This window comes from Emys orbicularis, chromosome 1 (assembly GCF_028017835.1).
Source record: "Emys orbicularis isolate rEmyOrb1 chromosome 1, rEmyOrb1.hap1, whole genome shotgun sequence".
NCBI classification, from domain to species: Eukaryota; Metazoa; Chordata; order Testudines; family Emydidae; genus Emys; species Emys orbicularis.
This window is the reverse complement of record NC_088683.1, coordinates 308,206,567-308,226,880: the sequence shown is the minus strand read 5'-3', so window position 1 is coordinate 308,226,880 and position 20,314 is coordinate 308,206,567. Positions and strand designations below refer to the sequence as shown.

General features: G+C 44.2%; 1 protein-coding gene across 1 annotated transcript in view; it reads left to right on the top strand.

The window, feature by feature from the left end:
• Positions 1 to 261: 261 nt before the first annotated feature.
• ERICH6B (glutamate rich 6B) overlaps positions 262 to 20,314 on the top strand; it is a 46,031-nt gene continuing 25,978 nt past the window's right edge. The window contains exons 1-5 of the mRNA XM_065399559.1: positions 262 to 643; positions 7,563 to 7,620; positions 11,721 to 11,833; positions 13,741 to 13,821; positions 19,737 to 19,835. Coding sequence (XP_065255631.1) covers positions 262 to 643; positions 7,563 to 7,620; positions 11,721 to 11,833; positions 13,741 to 13,821; positions 19,737 to 19,835 — 733 coding nt within the window. The remainder of the gene's footprint in view (positions 644 to 7,562; positions 7,621 to 11,720; positions 11,834 to 13,740; positions 13,822 to 19,736; positions 19,836 to 20,314) is intronic.

Genomic DNA, 20,314 nt, shown 5'->3' with positions numbered 1-20,314 from the left:
TCCATGGGATTTAAGCATATGCTTAATACTAAGGACATGCTTAAGTGCTTTGTTGGATTGGAGCCCTAGTAGACCCTCCTGAAAAGAGAGTGATTTTCAATCTAATAAGGTTATCTCAGTGTGAATATTTTAACTACATAAATCAATGTGCCCAGCAGTAGCAAATGACTAATGGGATTATTCTTTCTTTCTTTGTTACCAGAATGATGAATTGACTTTGCCTGTTGCTGAAGGTTTTCATCTCCTTAATGCATTGCAGATATGTCGAAAGGACACAAGCTGTCAGGGGCTGGCAGTAACCAGCCCCAACCGAGAACATCCCCGTCTCCCTCTGGGTGTATTTCATCAGATTCCCAATCTGCTATTTTGCGCCTCACTGTAGAAAATGTTAAAAAGCTAGAAAAAGAGTATTTGACTGCAAAAGGAGTCCTTGGTAACCAATCTGTGGAGGAGTACGTTAAGCAGAGTAATCTCTGTTTGCTGGAGAGAGAGAGGAGTGGGGAAGTCAGCGGAGAGCATGTCCCAGATAAAAAAGATCTGGAAGGCGCCGTCTCCTTCCTTCCAAGAGAGCTGGATAAAAAGTCCAGGGAAACTCACTTGGAAAAGGCTGAAGAAATTTCACACAAAGGCAGCTTATTGGCAGGTATTTTGGCTGAGAGGGGGATTTCTTTTTGTCCTTTTAAAATGTGTTCAGACAAGGAGAACATGGTTATCAAACTTGGGTGCCTAAAATGGGTACTCGGGGAGGGCTTTTCAAAGATGCTCAGTGCTGATCTAAATGCTCCCGGTGAAGGCAACAGTAAAACTCCCACTGACTTTGGTGGGAGCAGGGTTAGGCCAATGCTGAGTGCTTTAGAAAATCCCACCCATGGACACCTACATCCAGATTTAGGCACCTCATTTTAGGTACCCAGCTTTGGGAAATGGACCCACAGTTGCTACATAAACAGATGGATTTTTTGCAGCAGATATACTGGGTAGAGAAGGGTGTTGAGTTTTGATGGTGGGGTCAGAACCCAAATCTGAATTTCAAATACAGACCCTCTGGGAGGGATTTTCAATAGTTCTGCACTCTGGCCTAGATACTCCCATTGAAGTCAGTGGGAATTTTACCAATGATGGGAACAGAGTTAGGGCAAGGCTGGGTGCAAATCCCATCCCATCCATACGAGGGGCCAAAACAACACCTTGAAACTTTGAGGGTGCTTGAAATCCAGATGTGAATTTTGTGGCTTATGCCCATCTGGAATTTAACAAGTTATTCTGTTGCATACAACCACCAACAAATTAATAAAAGACAATGTCAGGTGGTGATATCCTAAATCTGTTTGATTGCAACTCTTTTGCTTTATATCCAGCCTTTAGCAGTATTTTATTGCTTGTCAGGCAATCCAGCCAAACCGTACAAAGCAGAAAACTGAGGGAAGAAGAGTTTGTTAAAGTACCTCTTAAATCACAAAAATCTTGTTTATTTATACTCACTACGGTTTTGCCTCATCACCTATGTCATGCTTCTTTCAACACCTTTTATTTCACTGCAGTCTCCAATATTCTGGAGTCACTTAGCTATACATGATTGTCTTTAAAACTGGTAGTAAGAAATACCCAATTCTCCGCTCCCTTGTACCAGTGTAAATCAGAAGCCAATCCATTGAAGTCATTGGTGTTCCACTGGTGTAAACCCAGGGAGTGAGTGAAAAACCAGGTCCTGTTCTATAAATGCACTAGTTCACATGAAATAATGTCTTATGGATATGGGATTAAAATTCCAAATTTATTTTGCAATGAGTTGCTCACGTGTGATCAATAGCCACACTTCCATTTAATTACACACACAAAATCTATGTTTAAAGAACACGATTAAGATTGCAATGTCAAGCACTCAAAAGTTAGAAAATGTGGCAAAAATAGTATGTGATGGTGTAATTAAAGACTGAATCATAATGCATATGCATAAGGATGCTGAATTAAAGTTTCAGAGGCAACCTTGATTCTGGTATTTTGTAATTTTTGAGAGTTTGATATTGCAATATTTATAAAGTTCTTTACACACAGGTTTGGGAGAAGGGGTATATAATTTTCTAGATTTTTTTTTTTTTAAAGCAATTGAAAAATATAAATTCAACACTCACATGAGTCAATAGCAGGGTTGGAACTTTCAGAAACACTGCACAGACCTCTGCCACTTGCGCTAAGGAAGTAACTGATAACAATAGTAGGTTGTTATCTTCGAAGGGGACCAGCACTAGAGGGGGATGAGAGACCTACTTTGCCAGTGAGTTTCAAAGCTATTTGATGGGAGCAGAGGGATGGTGAGACTTGGGAACTGTGGGTTCAATTCTAGGCTCTGGAGGGGAGTGTTCTCTCATGAACCCAGTGTTTTCTTTCTGTTCCCTTCAAACTTGACCCCTTCTGTCCTATCACCTTCAACCTGTCCATGTTCTGTCCTTTCTTGTCTCTTCTCCACCCTTGGCTCCTCATCCCAGTCAATTCTCGACTAGCCAGTCCTAGTCTTTACTCCGCAGGTTGCTCATCCAAGCCCCAGTCTCCTTGCCCAGCCAATCCCAGTTTCTCTCCTGCCCCCAGTCCCAGTCTCACCGGGCTTCTTGTACAAATCTCTCCTTTCCTTCACCCCTGGTCCAGCTTTTGTCCCCTCTGCTTTATAATCAGATGGCTTCCTCCTCCACACTGTGTGAATACCAGCAAGACACGTCATTGAGCACTCAGAGGAGACAGGCTCCCTGTTCTGAGTTCCAGTGACCACTCATCCTCCCCTCCTAGCCCAGAGCAGCTGAGAGTGGTCACTAGGGGGAAGTCTGGGCTGGAGCATGCTCTGTAGCTGTGTGGGGACTTCACACTAGGAGCTGTGAGCATGCTCAGTGAGGACAAACTTTGGCTTTTAGTTTCTAAAATTGAAGAGGTCTCTACTGAGCATGTAGGAACCATGATTTTCAAAGGCTTTATACCAGCGGTGGCCAAATTTACTGACTCTGAGCCACATACAACAATCTTAAGAAGTTTGAAAGCTGAAACCCCAAGACCCCCCCCCCTCCCTGCTGGGCAGAAGCCGGAGGCGACGTGTAGGCGAGGCACGTGGGGTCATGTGTTCTCTCCCCCGCCCCCTAGATTTTTGCAAGAGTGTGCTGGCCCCGCTCCGTCACATGATGCAGCAAGGCCCCCTCCCTGCATAGCAGTTGCTGGAGCCAGCAAGCTGGGAGCTGTGGCCATGGGGAGAGGCAGCAGCAAACAGCTGGGCGCTGCAGGGACAGCCACTGCTTTTGCAGCTGCCACTCCCTGCGGAGCTAAAGCTGCAGCATTGTGTCTTCTGGAGATGTTGGGGGGGGGGGTTTCCCCCTCAACTCTGTATTTTCAGTGCATGCCTTACCCACTTCCTTAGAATTACAATAGTCATCTCTGCTCATAAACTAGGCTTATTTTCTAAATGCGTAAAAGCCATTTAAAGTCTCTCTTCTCCACAATGAAATCAAATATTCTTCGCATGCACTCACATGAGCCACATCCTTGCAAGTAAATCCCCTACTGGAATAGGTCAAAGATTTGAAACGATGCTGGCAACTAACTAGAACTGAATGCATATGGCTAGGTCTACACTACCCGCCTGAATCGGCGGGTAGAAATCGATCTCTTGGGGATCGACTTATCGCGTCTCGTCAGGACGCGACAATCGATCCCCGAATCGACGCGCGTACTCCACCAGCGGAGGTGGGAGTAAGCGCCGTCAACTGGGAGCCGCGGAGGTCGATTTTGCCGCCGTCCTCACAACAGGGTAAGTCGGATCTGATACGTCGAATTCAGCTACGCTATTCGCGTAGCTGAATTTGCGTATCTTAAATCGACCCCCCCCCTGTAGTGAGGATGTAGCCTATAGTAACCTCAACAAATGCCATTCTGATGAAGGAAGCTTGGAACTAAAATGTTGGATCACAAACTTTTGACTTGCAATTTAAAATGCAAGTAAGATGATATGCTGTCTATGGCTTCTTTGGCATAGAATGGTGCATGGTTGGATGGTAGGTAAAAAATCAAATATGGGTTTGGGGAACTCCTCGTTTTGGATCCAGAAAGCACAGTCAATAATACAAATTTATACAGACTCTTATCACTACAAAAATTGTCAAAAAAGGGAAATTCCAAATGTAATTTTATCTTCTTTATTCATTGTTCATTAGATTTATTTTTTCTTTTTGAAAAAAATAAAATATTTCTGTGGGGGAAAAATCTCAAAAGGAAGGGAAAAAGCAGGAAAAACTATGAAAGCTGGTAAAAAAATCTGTAGCAAAAAAAAAAAGGAAGAATTTTGCCTTATTCTCTTCAGGTGCTGACTGAACAACCTACGGGTTTCTCAATGTTTTTCCAGTTTTTAACATTGTTCGATTAAATAATTGTCACAAATAATTCTTGGTCTGTAGATTGTGAGTAATTTGTGGGAGAATTCAATATTTGAAATTTGAACTGGTTTGGTTAGATTTGATTGGACACGTTGATTACATGGTATGCTATACTGTGATCGTGTGGTATGTTTCTGTTCCCTGGCTGGATGAGAGTAACTCTTAAGTCCTGCCTACTTTTCAGAAATTTACAAAAATATTTCATCCCATTCTAAAGCTGGTTATCCAGTAATATAGACAAGCTCTAGCAAAGGGATCCATATTTAAAACAGGTTTAGTTTAAAACCACTTTTCACGAAGTTAACTGAACTAGATCCATCTTCCAGAGCCTTGTGTGCACTAGCCCTCCAACCGGTCCTAGAACAGGTCTGAATGTCTGTATAATGCCAACCCAACCTTAGAGTCAGGTTTTCAGTGTGAATACTCAATTTACAAACTCAGAATTTCCTGTCCATGAACACTTTTGCTTAAAATTTGGTGTTGCCACAAACGGTTTGTGCCAGTAAACTCACCCACTAAAATATTTACAGAAAGCAAATACAACAAGGGTATAAACATACTTAAAATTCTCACATCTTCATTTTTAAATGAATGTCATATAAAGTTTAATGTAGTGGATATATGTGCAGCTCTACAACACATTTTTTAGAATGTCCACTGTGACTTAAAAATATAGGGCCAGAGTTTCATTTGCACTAGGGCCCCTTTACACTACTCTAGAAGTGTAAAGGGGCCTAAAAGTGGGTATAAATTTGCACCAGATAGCCACTTTTAGGCTTCTTCATGCTGCCAGAGCAGCATAAAGGGGTCCCGGAGTGAATGGCCCATGAAGTATGGGCATTAATATGGCATACAGGAAGCTTTGTTTTGATTCTTTCAGCTACCTGTCCAGTTACTATCAGCACTTCTCTCTTGTGCTTTCTTTTCCCCAGGTGTCTTCTGCATCTTCCCTTTCTTATCCTCAACCTCCTCCCATCACCTTAGTGTATAAACCTCTCTCTCCATCCCCTTGCTCTCCACGTGTCTCTTTCTTCCCCCAATCCCTGATGGTCTCACATGTCTCTCTTCCATCTCCTACTCATTTCTGAACGTCTGTCTTCTTTCTCTCTATTTCTCTCTATATGAGTTCCTCTGTTTTAGAGCACACCTATGCTTGGGATTTTTGCACTGATGCTAGTGTGATGGCCTTGGCCACCATGTTGGTCAACAGCAGGAATTGAACCAAGGATCTTCAAAGCAGAGTGTCTACAGCTTGAGCTAAAGAGCCAGACTCTCTAGCTGAAAGCAGTAACAGACCCATAGTCTCTGTGGAGTGGGTACAGAGGGGGATGTGTAACACACACTGACCAGTGGGTTACAGCAGCACCTAGTATAGATGTGCTGCACACGTGTAAAAAATGGCTTGCATTGATGCAGCTCACCCTGGTTGCAAACCAGGGTAAACTACACCAGTGCAAACTACCTCTTACACTGGTGCAGCATGTTTACACTAAGGGTTTGCACTGGTGTAAGAGGTAGTCCCAAGTGCAGACAAGCTCTTAGGGTGTGTCTGTAGTGCAGATAAAGATGGGATGGTAGCCCAGGGAGGCATATCCATGCTAGCTTCAATCTAGGTCACCTAGGTAACAGCAATGCAGATATGGTGGCCCCCATTTCAGCACAGGATCGCAGCCTGAGTACAAGTCCTCCAGGGACCCTGGGCACATATTCAGGTTGCTTGCCCATACTGAAGCCCACACTGCTATTGTTACCCATACTAGCTAGGTTAAAGCTAGCACAGGTATGTGTACCCATGCTAAAATCTCACCTTTCGCTTGCAATGTAGGCATATTCTTGGACTACATCTACGCTCCGAGCTAGCGTGCTGATTTCTCTGCTCATGTATGCATACACAGTAGCTGTCATCCAACTAGTGTGAGTGTAAGTACCAGTGTAGCCGTGGTAACATGGGTAGCAGCAGCAGAGGCCTGGCTTAGACGTGCCATGTACCCACCCAGTTTCAGGTGGGTTTGTACTCAGCACAGCTCAGTCATGGCTCGACTGCTGCTACCCGTGCTACTGTAGCTACACTGCTATTTATACTCACACTAGCTCTCAATGAGCAGCATCAGAGGACACTCAATCTTAGCCTCTCTGTGCTCCTCACAATACCACGTGTAACGCCGTTGATAGTCAACTGGCTGTTAGCTAAGGCTGTAGAGCAGACCCATTTTCTCTCTCTCTCTCTCTCTCTCTCTCTAAGTGGTCTCGGTGCCACTAGATGGCACCAGGAGGTGTGTGGGTTACACACACTCTCAGTCTCAGCACCACTAACAATTATTTTCAACTAGAAAGAATTGATTGTGCAATTCTAGTTAGTTTCAGATTAGTCACACCCACACACACACACGCCCCTGAGAGTACGCTACCGTGCAGAAGCACAGGCATGATTAGGTCGAGTGAGAAGTTCACAGGAGTCCGCTATTTTGATAAGCGGGCAAAATGTGGGGTTCCTGCCAACCTACAGCCAATTTAACTCCCCATATACCAGATTTTACATGGCACTTTGGGAGGTTTGGACAAAAGTTTTCAAAACATATTGGTTTATACTGTATGCAAGGAATTCACTTGGCATGCTGTCAGTGGTAGTTTAAAAGGCATATTGCTGTAGGTTGGTGTGTGTGTGTGTGTGTATTGGAATTTACATAACATTGCTAACTGTGTATACATGGCATATTGCTAGGTTTGTAGAGTAATTTACATGGCACACTGTCACGGCTTTATCTCTTTAAAAAGTCCTTTGAGTCTTAGGAACAGCATATGGTACAGTCTGCAGAGTATGATGTGATACGGGCAGTTATAATCATAACTGAATAGGAAGGCAAAGTAAATTTGCTTGTAAAATTTATAATTTTCTGAAAATTCTGTCCTCAGACTCCAAGGGCTTTTTTTTAATAACTAATTTTAAAGGCTTTCTTCCCCCTTCCTCCCCCCCCATACAATTTATTGTATCATTAAAATACAAAAAGCTTCCCATTAAGGCAGCAACTCTGGCAAAGTGTTGTCTGAAATACAAAATAATGGAACAGCAAGAAAATTCATACTGAAAAGCCCCATTGTTCCACAGGGCAAAACATATGTTTAAAGAAAACTTTTCTCTCCTCTCCCCTCTAGAATTTCAGGCAGATTCTCTATCAACTCCGCATGCTGGTTCTAAGTCAAAGGAATCAAAGTAAGGAGAGTATTTGGTAACATTTTTCAGTACAATTCAGTTAGGTTACAGTATATTTGTACAATACCTAGGCTAGTACTGTGAACATCTAACAACTGGAGATGTATAGTATGTCTTCGGCATCTACAATCTGGCAGGATCTGCTGTATCTGTGCTATTAATAATCTGGAAGTTACTTCTGTCTAAGTAATTGTCTCATAGCCCGCATCGCTTACTATATTAAAAAGAACATTGTCAACCTGTTCAGACATCAATATGATTGTTTGTTTCTTAAAGGAAAATGCATTCTGCAGAGCAGCTCTGGAAGTTGTGTGTGTATTTATATGATTTTATTTGACAAAATGTTTGTATAGTTTGGGTGAAACAATGGGCCAAATCCTCTGCTGGTGTAAATCAGCGCAGCTCCATTGTTCGCTTCATTGACTTCAGTGGAGCTATGCTTATTTACATGATCTGAGGATCCGGCCCATATTTTAGGCCCTCCTCTATAAATGTTAGACCTATTTAATCTCAGAGAGAGGGGGAAATAACAGGGCTGTTTCAAAAGAAGGTACAATTTTGGCTCAGAACGAATTGGACCAAATTAATCTCTGGTGTACTTTACTTATCACTAAGGGTGAATGTGGCCCACTGAAGTTATTCTTTTAACTATTAATATTTGAGCAATATCTATACACTGGAATAAATTGCCTAGGGAGGTTGTGGAATCTCCATCTCTGGAGATATTTAAGAGTAGGTTAGATAAATGTCTATCAGGGATGGTCTAGACCGTATTTGGTCCTGCCATGTGGGCAGGGGACTGGACTCGATGACCTCTCGAGGTCCCTTCCAGTCCTTGAATCTATATTTTCCTATAGTAAAAAAGATGGGCCTGTACACCTAAGGGTCTGTGTGTAACACTAGCCAAAATAGCAATAATAGTCTGTTTATAAAAAGAGCGTTTATTATATTGCTACATGTAGACACAGTGAAATGTCTCCTTCTGGGGTATCAACACAGATTGTAATTTACAACCTGGAAGAACTGAGGCATCATTCATTTCAAAATTCGGGAAAACAGTTCACTGTGATGGGTTGCTCTTCCCCCCCCCCTTCTGGGGAGCCACCTGATGTACTGGGGTACCACTGAGCCCGCCTGTTCCACCAGTCTGGGCTTCCTCACCCTGTCCTGCTAAGCAAGGTCCCTCAAGCCTCCTCTAACGCACGCACACAGGTAGGGGGACACCCAGCTGCAGAAAGACAGACACTGAGATCAGTATTGCATGGGAAGGCTCTCAGCTAAGGAATTGCACTCAAGTGGAGAGTAAACCCAAAATTGTATTGTCCTACACTGAACAGAGAACTGTACAGTGTAAGCTAATTGAAATTCGCCCTCTCCCTCAATGTGGAGAGAGAGATGCACAGCTCCCCCCCCCCCCCCCAGTTTTGAATTACACAAACTGGGTTTAAAACAAAAACAAGTTTATTAAGTACAAGAGGTAGAACTTAAGTGATTATAAGGGATAGCCAACAGATCAAAGCAGATTACCTTAGTAAATAAACAAAAACCACAAACTGAGCTTAACACACTAGATAGGTAGGATATAAATTAACAAATTCTCACAAGTTGCTTTGACTTTCCCAGATTTTCATACATAGGCTAATGGTCCTTCTAGCCTGCGACCATCATTTTCCACAGTTCAATCCTTGCCCCTCAGGTGTTTCCAGGTGTGTTGTTGCACGGAGAGTGCAGACCCCCTATGATGTCATTTCCCCTCTTTTATATCTTCTTCTCACTTGTTGGAAAGCTCTTTTGCTGTGCCCTGGGTCAAACAGTTCCCATTGTGTAGTGCTAGCTCTGAGAGGTTTCTACTGTACACAGTTCCTGGGGTAATCCTTGTGCTTGTGTGCATTTCCTCAATAATCCATTAACGTTGTTTGGCCTTTTTACTGTTGTACTTGAAAGGCTGTTTGTGGGTGTTTTCAATCTCACAACATGTTTCAGGAGCACATGCATAGCCAAACTTCATAACTTCACCTATGACGATAACACATACAATCCAACAAAATATTAATGTCTAGCAGATCAAGACTTTTAGAACAATACCTCGCAAGACATACTTTGTACAAAACATATCCTAATTACATGACAGTGGTGAACAGTGGGGTGCTAGGGTGTCACATACCCATCCTGGGGTAAATTCCTCTCTGTGATATGAGGAGAGATTAACTACACAACTCCCAAGAGACTAATGGGAGATCACAAGAGTAAGCAAATGGTCTCTGCAAATGCAAGAAAAATCTTATTGGCAACCTAGGAAGTAGAAAAGCATGGGCGGGGAGGCTTTATTCCTTCCCTGGAGGTGGGCAATTCTGCTCCTAGGTGAGGTAGGATCTAAGCCAGTGATTAGGACACTAGCCTGGGACTTAGAAGACTTGGGTGCAATTTCCTTCTCTGCAGCAGACTGTGTGTGACCCTGTGCTTCTGTGCCTCCTCTATAAGCTGAGAATGCTAGCACTTCCCTACCTCACAGGATGTTGTGAGGGCAAAAATGTTAAAAGATTGTGAGGCGCTCGGATACTACAGTAATGGGGCCATATAAGTAACTTAGATTGGTCATTCCTGTGGGGTTTTCATCAGTTAATATGTAAATTTCAATGTGTACAGTGCCCAGAATCTTTTAAAATTCTTAACCATAAGACACCTAATATGAAGGCAGTGATGTGTAACAGCCTCGCTGAATCACTAATGCTATGGGGAAAAAAATCCACTGGCTTTCTGCGAGTCACATTCAATCAGTCCCTGGTGGCACTTTGCTCAGCCTTGTTTCTCCTACGCAGGAGGATGCTCATAAAGACCTTGAACACCTTTAAATGACCATTTAGGAGGCAAACTAAATTAACTATCTATCTCACAGGGATGTCAGGTAGAGATGGCTGGATGGGAACCATGTCAGCTCTTTAACACTAGTTCAAAATGATTGCACCGCTTGCCAGTCAATTTTAGGTGAAAAGAAAGTGCAGAAAATGACAGGCCAATCCCTCAAACCTCATTGGTTACTAATCATACTGAGGTCCAAGAGACCCACCTCCTTCTCCTCACCAATACACTCAGCCCCTGTGTCGGACTGTGGCGCACACACAATGCAGAGTGAGTGCTACTCTGAGAAGTGGAGCTGAGCTGCATGATCAGAAGATGAAATGAGCAGAGCATCAATCACTCCAAATTGAGGTTAGGCTTGATGAGCACATGCCAGTCATGCTTAGGTTAGAAATCCCCAGGGAACAGCGGTAATGAAAGTGACAAGGCTGGAGGCTTGCTCTTATACACTGATCCCCACTAATATTTTTGGGTGCCTGAGGCTGATAGTTGCCCCCATGTTTTCATTCATTTTAAAGTGTGGCTTTCTTCTGAAAAATTCTGTGTGAAGTCAGCTGCCTCTTATGAAACAGATCTGTTCCCTTTGTGAGTCCAAAGTGACTGGTGATTGTGGGTGCCCACCTTGAGACACCTTAAAGGGGTCTGGCTTTCAGAAAGTGCAGCACCCCCCCACACACACACACACACATATACACACACACATTGAAAATCAGGGCACTTTAAGGTGTTTCAAGTTGGAGGCACCCGAAATCCAGCGGTGGCAAAAGGGGGTGGCTTGCACAGGTAATAGCCACCCCAAACTTTGCCTTGGCCTCCCAGTAGCCACCCTTCCCCGTGCAAAGGCCAAACATTATGCAGAAGTAAGGGTGTCATGGTATGGTATTGCCAGCCTTACATCGCTGCTGCTGGCAGCGGCACTGTCTTCAGAGCTGGGCAGCTGGAGAGCGGCAGCTGCTGGCTGGGAGCCCAGCTGCAACGGCAGCACCACCAGCAGCGCAGAACTGCAGAAGGCAGGGTGGCGTGTGCCCACAAGATGTATAGAACCCCCCCCCTAAAAAAAATTTCTGTCTACCCCACCTCAGCCCCGCCACTGGGAAGAGGCTGGCATCGCCCCTGCTGTAATCACTTGTCATTTCTGAAAAATTTGGCTTGTGCGTTACTTCAGTGAACATTTCTGATGCTTTTTCCACTCTGGTCACTAGTAGTAATGTAAAAGCCAGTCTGCTGTGGCCTCTTTGCAGAAAGTCTGTTGATGGATCTTCCGCCACTCACAGAAGAAGATGTGAGGTTGAGGATCTGGGGACCCAGACAGAATGGAGTTATTCAGACAAATCCCTGGCATCCATTGAGAATGGTGAGCTCATCAAACAGCAGCACCATATTTAACATCCAAAACACACTGCTTTCCAAAGAGTGCACTTTTGAAAAATGAAACAGTCGGTTTGCTTTCAAAAATGGCTTTGTGGCATCAGGTAAAAAAAATGCACAATTTTATTCAGCATGAACTTTGATGCATTTGAAGCATTTTGACAGGAGGATAAATGTCTCTCATTCCTGAGTTGCTAATGTGTGTTGCCCTCCTGTTATTCAGTGCAGTGCATCTACATTTGAACAGCTGGTTTTCTGCAGCCAGGTTTGTTTTGCCTTGTATTTTAGTAGGGTTGTATGCAAAGATTGGCTCAGGTAGCAGTGTTCGGATCCACCTCAAGCTTGGCATTAGACATAGGCTAGAGTTCAGATCTGAGGCTAAATCAGAGCCAGGGTTCCACTTGAGAACTGCTTGTGAGCAGTAGCAGCAGTGCCTTGAGTCATAATGACCCCCTGCATATAAAGTCAAATCCCCATAGGTTCGGAGAGCCTATTTGCAATGGGTCAAGGCCCCAGCACTGAGTAGGGCTCCCTGAGAGACCTCACAGGAGTCAGAAGGCAGGGTTGCAACAGAAGAAAGGCCTTAGTGGGAGTTGATCCTCGGGGTGCGTATGTGCTTAGCCAGACTGCTGTCAGTTTCACTGCCTCTGTTGGCTGATGGCTCCCTCATGTGGCCAGTCTGCAGGGGTGTGTGGAAACCTAGACAAAACCAACGAGGACACTTGGGATATGTCTACACTGCAATTAAAAACCTGTGGCTGGCCCGGGCCAGCTGCCTCAGGCTCACGGGGCTTGGGCTAAGGGGCTGTTTAATTGAGGTGTAGATGTTCTGGCGTGGGCTGGAGCCTGAGCTCTGGGACCCTCCCCCTTACAGTGACCTAGCGTCTGGGCTGCAGCCTGAGCCCGAACATCTACACTGCAATTAAACAGCCCCAGGAGCCCGAGTCTGCTGGCATGGGCCAGCCCCGAGTGTCTAATTCCAGTATAGACATACCCTACAGCAGACATTGCACCTAGAAACACTCTAGTTATTGGGAGCTCCCTTCTGCTCACATTCCCATCCTATCCCCATGACCATTACAGGTCTCTTCAGGCTAATGGGCCCCTTCTCCCTCACTGATAGCTCCTGCTTCATAATGGAGTTGTTGGCTGGGAAAGTTCACTTCATGTGTGAGTGCCTTAAAACTTCTACCATAATGGACTCTGTCAGCTGGTTCAAAAATGGCCCCACTGTTGTCTTGCAGAAGGAGGTGGTTTCTCCTGGATGCCTAGGAACAGGATAGGTCTCTGTGATGGTGTAAAATCACCTTTAAGGGCCTGCTTGTCCTCTTACACTAGTGTAACTCCAATAGTTTCAGTGGAGTTACTCTGGGACACTGGTGAGAGAGCAAAATCAGGCCCTATGTATCTGCCTTTGAGAGGAATGGCCCCCCTCAAAGGAGGACATTCCCTCTTCTGTTGCAGAGCCTGGGGAAAAAATTCAGACTGCATCGGGCCCCAGCTGAGCGAGGTTGTCTGTCATGCCACTGGAAGCTGATGGTGTAGTATTTTCATGGCTATATGACAGAAAATGCATTACCGCCAACCTATCACAGCCCACCTCTGAATCTATTAAATGCTTAGCAACAAAACAAAGGACATTAACTTATTAACGGTAGCTTTTGCCAAAGATGTGCAGGTTGTGCTTCGAAAATGTACAGGACCTCAGAACTGGGATTCATAGAATTATTATGCTCATTTCTCATAGTTTATTAATAATTTAAAACCAATCTTGGTGTTATTGATCTATCATTGAATCTGAGATTTATTTCATATCTCTAGTCACAGAAGCAGTAAATTTAATTTCCCTCCTACTTCCTAAGCTTACTTCATAACTAAAACATGATCTTTAAGCTATATCAGTAATCAGAGAGGAGAAGAGGAGCAGAGAAGATGTGGATGGCAAGGACAGTCCTGAGCCCATACCAAGTCAAGGTGAGGAGCGCTAAGGGTCAGATTCCGATACACTTTCTTATGTTCTGTCTTACTCCACAAATAGCCACAGTAAAGCCAATGTGATCACAGAGAGAGTAAAATGCTACTGAACAGGAGTAAGTATCAGAATTAGGGCCTAAGGACCAGACCCTCAAAGGCATTTAAGCACCTAACTCCCATTGATTTTCCTGGGATTTAGGTGTCTAAAGTACTCCTGGGAGCATTCTGTTCCAAAAAATTAAAAATTCTGTACACAATATTTTAAAATTCTGCAAATTTTATTTGTCAAAATAACACTACATAATCATGCCAGTTTCAATTATTTTGGTAATTTATTTCAAAATACCCTGTCAGCAAGTATGTCTGTAACAATACAGACACACACAAAAAATCCCCCCAGGAGTAGAGTGTTAAAGAAACCCCTATGACAACCCAGTTCCTGTTTCTCTGTGCCCTTCCCACCTCCCCAGAGCCCAGATGGGGGGTCAGACACGCAAAACCCCTCCCCACAGAGCCCAGCCACACACACACACCCCAGCCAATACACCCAAACCCCCTTCTTCCCCCAGAGCCCAGCACAGTGATTTAAGTGAGGCCCAGGAAATCCAAAAGGACAGGTTCCTACAGCAATACTAAGGTGGCCATATTGCATATCCAGTGTATTTACTGTGTACATTTAACAACATAAGCAGCAATGTAGTAAGGACTACCTTCAATAATAAACCAGGGATAGACACTACCACTTAAGAACGGTCATACTGGGTCAGACCCAGTATCCTGTCTTCTGACAGTGGCCAATGCCAGGTGCCCCAGAGGGAATAAACAGAACAGGTAATCATCAAGTGATCCATGTCGCCCATTCCCAGCTTCTGGCAAACAGAGGTTAGGGACATTTCAGAGCATGGTTTTGTATCCCTGCCCATCCTGGCTAATAGCCATTGATGGACCTGTCCTCCATGAACTTATCTAGTTCTTTTTTTTTTTTTAACACTAATATAGTCTTGGCCTTCACAACATCCTCTGGCAAAGAGTTCCACAGGTTGACTGTGTATTGTGTGAAGAAATACTTCCTTTTGTTTTAAACCTGCTGCCTATTAATTTCATTTGGTGACCCCTAGTTCTTGTGTTATGAGAAGGAGTAAATAACACTTTCTTATTTACTTTCTCCACACCAGTCATGATTTTATAGACCTCTATCATATCCCCCCCTTAGTCGTCTCTTTTCCAAGCTGAAAAGTCCCAGTCTTATTCAACTCTCCTCATATGGAGGCTGTTCCATACCCCTAATTATTTTTGTTGCCTTTTTCTGTACCTTTTCCAATTCCAATATATCTTTCTGGAGATGGGGCAATACGTGAGTATTCAAGATGTGGGCATACCATGGATTTATATAGAGGCAATATGATATTTCATGTCTCATTATCTATCCCTTTCCTAATGATTCCCAACATTCTGTTAGCTTTTTTGACTGCCACTGCACGTTGAGTGGATGTTTTCGGAGAACTATCCACAGTGACTGCAAGATCTCTTTTTTGAGTGGTAACAACTCATTTAGACCACATCATTTTGTATGTATCCTGTAGCTGAGATTATGTTTTCCAATGTGCATTATTTTGCATTTATCAACATCGAATTTCATCTGCCATTTCGTTGCCCACACACCCAGTTTTGGGACAGTTACTCACATTTGTCACATAAAAAGAATGGCTCAGGTTTGGGAATCTGCCTCACATCCTCAGCCATAAAGACCAATACAAAGAATTCATTTAGTTTCTCCACAATGGCCTTCTCTTCCTTGAGTGCTCCTTTAGCATCTCGATCGTCCAGTGGCCCCACTGGTTGTTTAGCAGGCTTTCTGCTTCTGATGTACTTTTTAAAAAAAAATTCTGTTACTGTTTGAGTCTTTGGCAAGCTGTTCTTCAAATTCTTTTTTGGCCTAATTATATTTTTATACATAACTTGCCCGAGTTTATGCTCCTTTCTATTTTCCTCACTAGGATTTAACTTCCACTTTTTAAAGGATGCTTTTTTGCCTCTCGCTGCTTCTTTTACTTTGTTGTTTAGCCACGGTGGCACTTTTTTGGTCCTTTAATTTGGGGCATACATTTAAATTGAGCCTCTATTGTGGTGTCTTTAACAAGTTTCCATGCAGCTTGTAGGGATTTCACTTTTGGCACCGTACCTTTTAATTTCTGTTTAACTAACGTCCTCATTTTTGTGTAGATCCCCTTTCTGAAATTAAATGCTACCATGGTGAGCTGCTTTAGTGCTTTCCTGTGCATAGGGATGTTACATTTTGTTATGTTATGGTCACTATTACCAAGCGGTTCAGCTAACACTTAACTGTTTGTACAGTGCCTAGCACCATGGGGTCCTCGTCCAGGACTGAGGCCCTACTTGCTATGGCAATGCACATAACATGTATGATGAGGCCAAGTTAACACAGAAATGTCAGCATTTGGGGATGGATTCACCAGCAGGATCCAGCTGCTTTGCATCACCCTAACGCTACAAACTCAGTGTAACCAGCCGATGAAGCTGGGTTTATTACTGCTTTGCCTTTCTAGCGTGGTGTAAAGCACTGGAGCATACCAGTGAATTTGGATAGCATGGAAAACATTCTGTGAGGTAAGTATAAAAAAACCTGTGAGCTTAGAACTATAAATTGGTGATTCTTAATAAAATAAACTCTTTAAAAAAATTTAATCTGGAACAAACAATGATTAAACACTGACATTTGTTAATCTCTTAGGGCATCAGAAATTTTAATCAATAACCCATCAGGAGGTAAAGCATGTGACAGGGTGTTGATTGGGCTAGTGGTTGGGGAGGTCCGGGACTAAAAACCAGAGGAATCCTAACTTATAAATCCAGCTCAACAGCGCTCTCGCTGTGGGACACTGATTCATAGATTATTATTTTTTAAGGCCAGAAGGGACCACTATGATCATCTAGTGTGACCTCCTGCAAAACACAGGCCACTAAGTGGTTCCTGCATCAAGTCCATAACATCTGGCTGAGCTGAAACCTGAGAAGGTCAGGTAATGACCAAATTTACCCGAGAGGGAAAACAACAGTAAATTCCCAGACACTGTAGCTTTCCCGGGTAAATAAATTTTACAACAGAGAGTCCCTGGTTCGTAGATCGTAGGCAGATGTTCAAAAATAGGTGCCCGTGAAACAGGTGTGATTGCAAAATGGGTGACCACATGCACAAGAACCAGATGCCATATACAAATGTATATCTGTATATAATGGACTCAGCTTAGGTGCCTATCTTTGAATATTTGGCCCATAATATTGTGTGTCCCAGAGCCCCCCAGAGATAAGTGCCAGATTGAAAAAAGGAAGCCTGTGTAGAGGGAGGGAAGGTTCTTATTAGCTGACTGACAGGCCATAACGAATTCCTGTAACTCTTCATAGAGGGCAGTTCCGTCTTATTCCTATGGCAGGTGCGTGCATGGCCCCCATGACCAGCATATCTGAGCACCTCTCACTCTTTAATGTATTTGTCCTCACAGCACCCTTGGGAGATAGGGAATGACTTTTATCCCCCTTTTGAAGATGAGGAACTGAGGCACACGGAGACTAAGTGACTTGCCCAAGTTCACACAGGAAGTCTGTGGCAGAGGAGGGAGTTGACCCTAGGTGTCCTGAATCACCCTAACCCCTAGACCATCCTTCCTCTGTAAGTTATGGACAACTGTGACTATGAAGGGATTAGAACCAACCACTTTATGATTTCTGCCCTTTTAATTCTTATAAACCTCTTGCTTTCACAAGCTCGTAGGACCCAAACTGCCCCGCCTGCTGACTCTTCCACCTCCAAGGCATGACTCCAGTTTTGATAAGTAACAAAGCAGAGGGACAGGGTTTTTTTTAATACTTTTGCGTCATCCCTATTGGCCTCTGTTTGGAATCGTGTCTTTCTAGCTCTGTGGAATGCTGGACAAAAAGAGTGCGGTCAGGTTGACAGCCAAACTCACTGCCACGGGGCGTTCCAGGGCCTATCGTCTAGCAAGATAGTATCAATGTGACGCTTCCTGGGTGTACCAAGATTGTGAGGGGGCCTTGTCTGTCCCTGCAATGGCTCAGCTCGCCAACCCCACCAGCCATGGGCAATGCAAGCCCACCCCTCCAGGCCTATGCATGCCCTGCTCTCACTCTGCAGGTTAGCGATAGGCACACCCCAACTCCCGAGCCCTCTGAGCATCTCCCTGGAGTGCCCAGCCCCTGGTCCACTGGACGGACATTTACAGTATTCACAGATTTACTGCTGCCAAATAAGCAGTACACCCCAGCTTATCAGCTCCACCTCAGATCACCACTCTGCTTATCCCACACCCCATAGACATGTGTATGGTAAAAACCAGTGTGATCTTCTTTAACAAAGCATAGCAATTCAAGGGCAGCAAGGAGAAGTATTGGAAACAAAGGGTCACGTAGCAAATAAAATCATAACACACATTCTAAAACCTAGACTTAATTAACTAGATGCTCCCATGTCTTATAGAGCAAGGCTCACCCAAAGTTCTTCTAGCGTTTTACAGCCAGGCTTGGCTGTGATCGTCCATTCGTGAGTCAAGATCCAGAGTGTCTATTAGCAGCCCCAGATATATCAGAACAATCCATTGTCCTTTTTCATAAGCAGGACACCCCCCTGCTGCTTGTTTTTTTCCTGTATACTCCTTACTTGTAGATTTCCCAATCTCTTAATCAGGGGCGGCTCTATGTATTTTGCCGCCCCAAGCACGGCAGTCAGCCGGTCCCCTGCTTTTGGCGTATCCGCCACCGAAACCGCGGGACCAGCGGACTTCCCGCAGGCATGCCACCGAAGGCAGCCTGACTGCCGCCCTCATGGCGACCAGCAGGCCGCCCCCCCACAGCTTGCCGCCCCAGGCACACGCTTGGTGCGCTGGTGCCTGGAGCCGCCCCTGCTCTTAATCAGCGTGTGGCTCAATATGCAAATAGGCCTACATTATTATCAGCACAATACACAATGGCCAGACAGGGAGATAAGCGTCTGTTACCCACTGCCTCAAAAGGGACTGTCTGAGACATGTCACTGCTTGGTTACCTGCCTTAAGAACATAACTTTTAGTATAGAAACATAACTCCTTAAATATTATCTGTACATACATTTTGCAATGATTATGGCAACCAGTCATTTATGGCAACCAATTATGAGCAACTGGCTCTCAGTAGAGACCTTACATGCCAAACTTTGGTGAATTAATATGCACCTATCCAACCCAGGGGATCCCTGTAAAACTCTATGCACCGTCTCTGTCCTCTAACAGTTGGCACCAACAGGTGCCTGGGTCACAATCCGATTTTATACTAACAAAGCTACGTTATCCATTTTTATGCTTAGGGACATAAATGATCCCCAGCTGGGATTGGGAAGTAACTTCCACCCCATGGCATCTAATGATTCATGGTTACCCAGGCAGTGGTGCTGGGGGGTGCTGAAAGCCAGCTAACGAAACTGTAAACCACGTGTGTTCAAAAGCAATGTCAAAAAATGTGATTCCCGCTCACACCACACGGGTTCAGCACAGCTCCGGGATTCTCAAGAATCGCAAAATAATGCCAGCTCCATTCTGATAGCACCAGCAAACTTTTCACAGTGAAACTTGGGGATGCTGCCTGCAGCTCTAGTTCCTGAGCCTATGTTACCCAGGTACAAAGTTGGGGATTTTCTCCTTCCCCTGAAGCACCCAATTAAAACATTTTTAGGGCTGGGAAACCAAACTAGATGGATCATCATCCTATTCCAATATAAGGTTTCTATGTGGGACAAGAGTTTTGGCCACACACCACATGGCTCTGGTTAAGGATTAGCCTCATTTAGTTCAGCACAGCCAGTGCACTATCAGACCAACTCAGAACACAAATCTGCTTTTATGTTTCAGGTGTTGTGGTGCTCTTTACTAACGTAGGTGAAGAAATTGAGACACAAGAGTCTGAAGAAGGAAGCGAAGAAAATAACCAAACAAAATCCAAAGACGAAGGTAGGGTGCGCTTGTGGAGACTCCATCATTGGCAATTTTTAAATCAAGATTGGATCTTTTTCTAAAAGAGAGGCTCTAGTTCAAAAGAAATTATGTTGGGGAAGTTCTATGGCCTGTGTTATACAGGAGGTCGGACTGGCCTGGGAATCTATGAATAATCCTGGTCACTGTAAATTAAAGTGGGGTTTTCAATGAGAGTTGGGCATCTAACACCCTTAAACTAGTCTCCTTTGAAAATCCCAGCTTTGTTGCTTTAGAGGAGAGATGGCTAACGCTCCGTAGTAATGGGGGATAAATCACCCTGTCCAGGAATATTGTCGAGGGCAGCAACCAAAGTGAGAGGGGGTTTGGCACCTTGGCAGGAGGGTTCTGGCTCATGGGTGGGGATTTGAATGAGGTAGGTGTTACTTTGGGCTTGCCCATTTGATGATGTAACATTTCGCCCTTTCCCTTCTGACCATGCAGTCATCTTTCAGCTT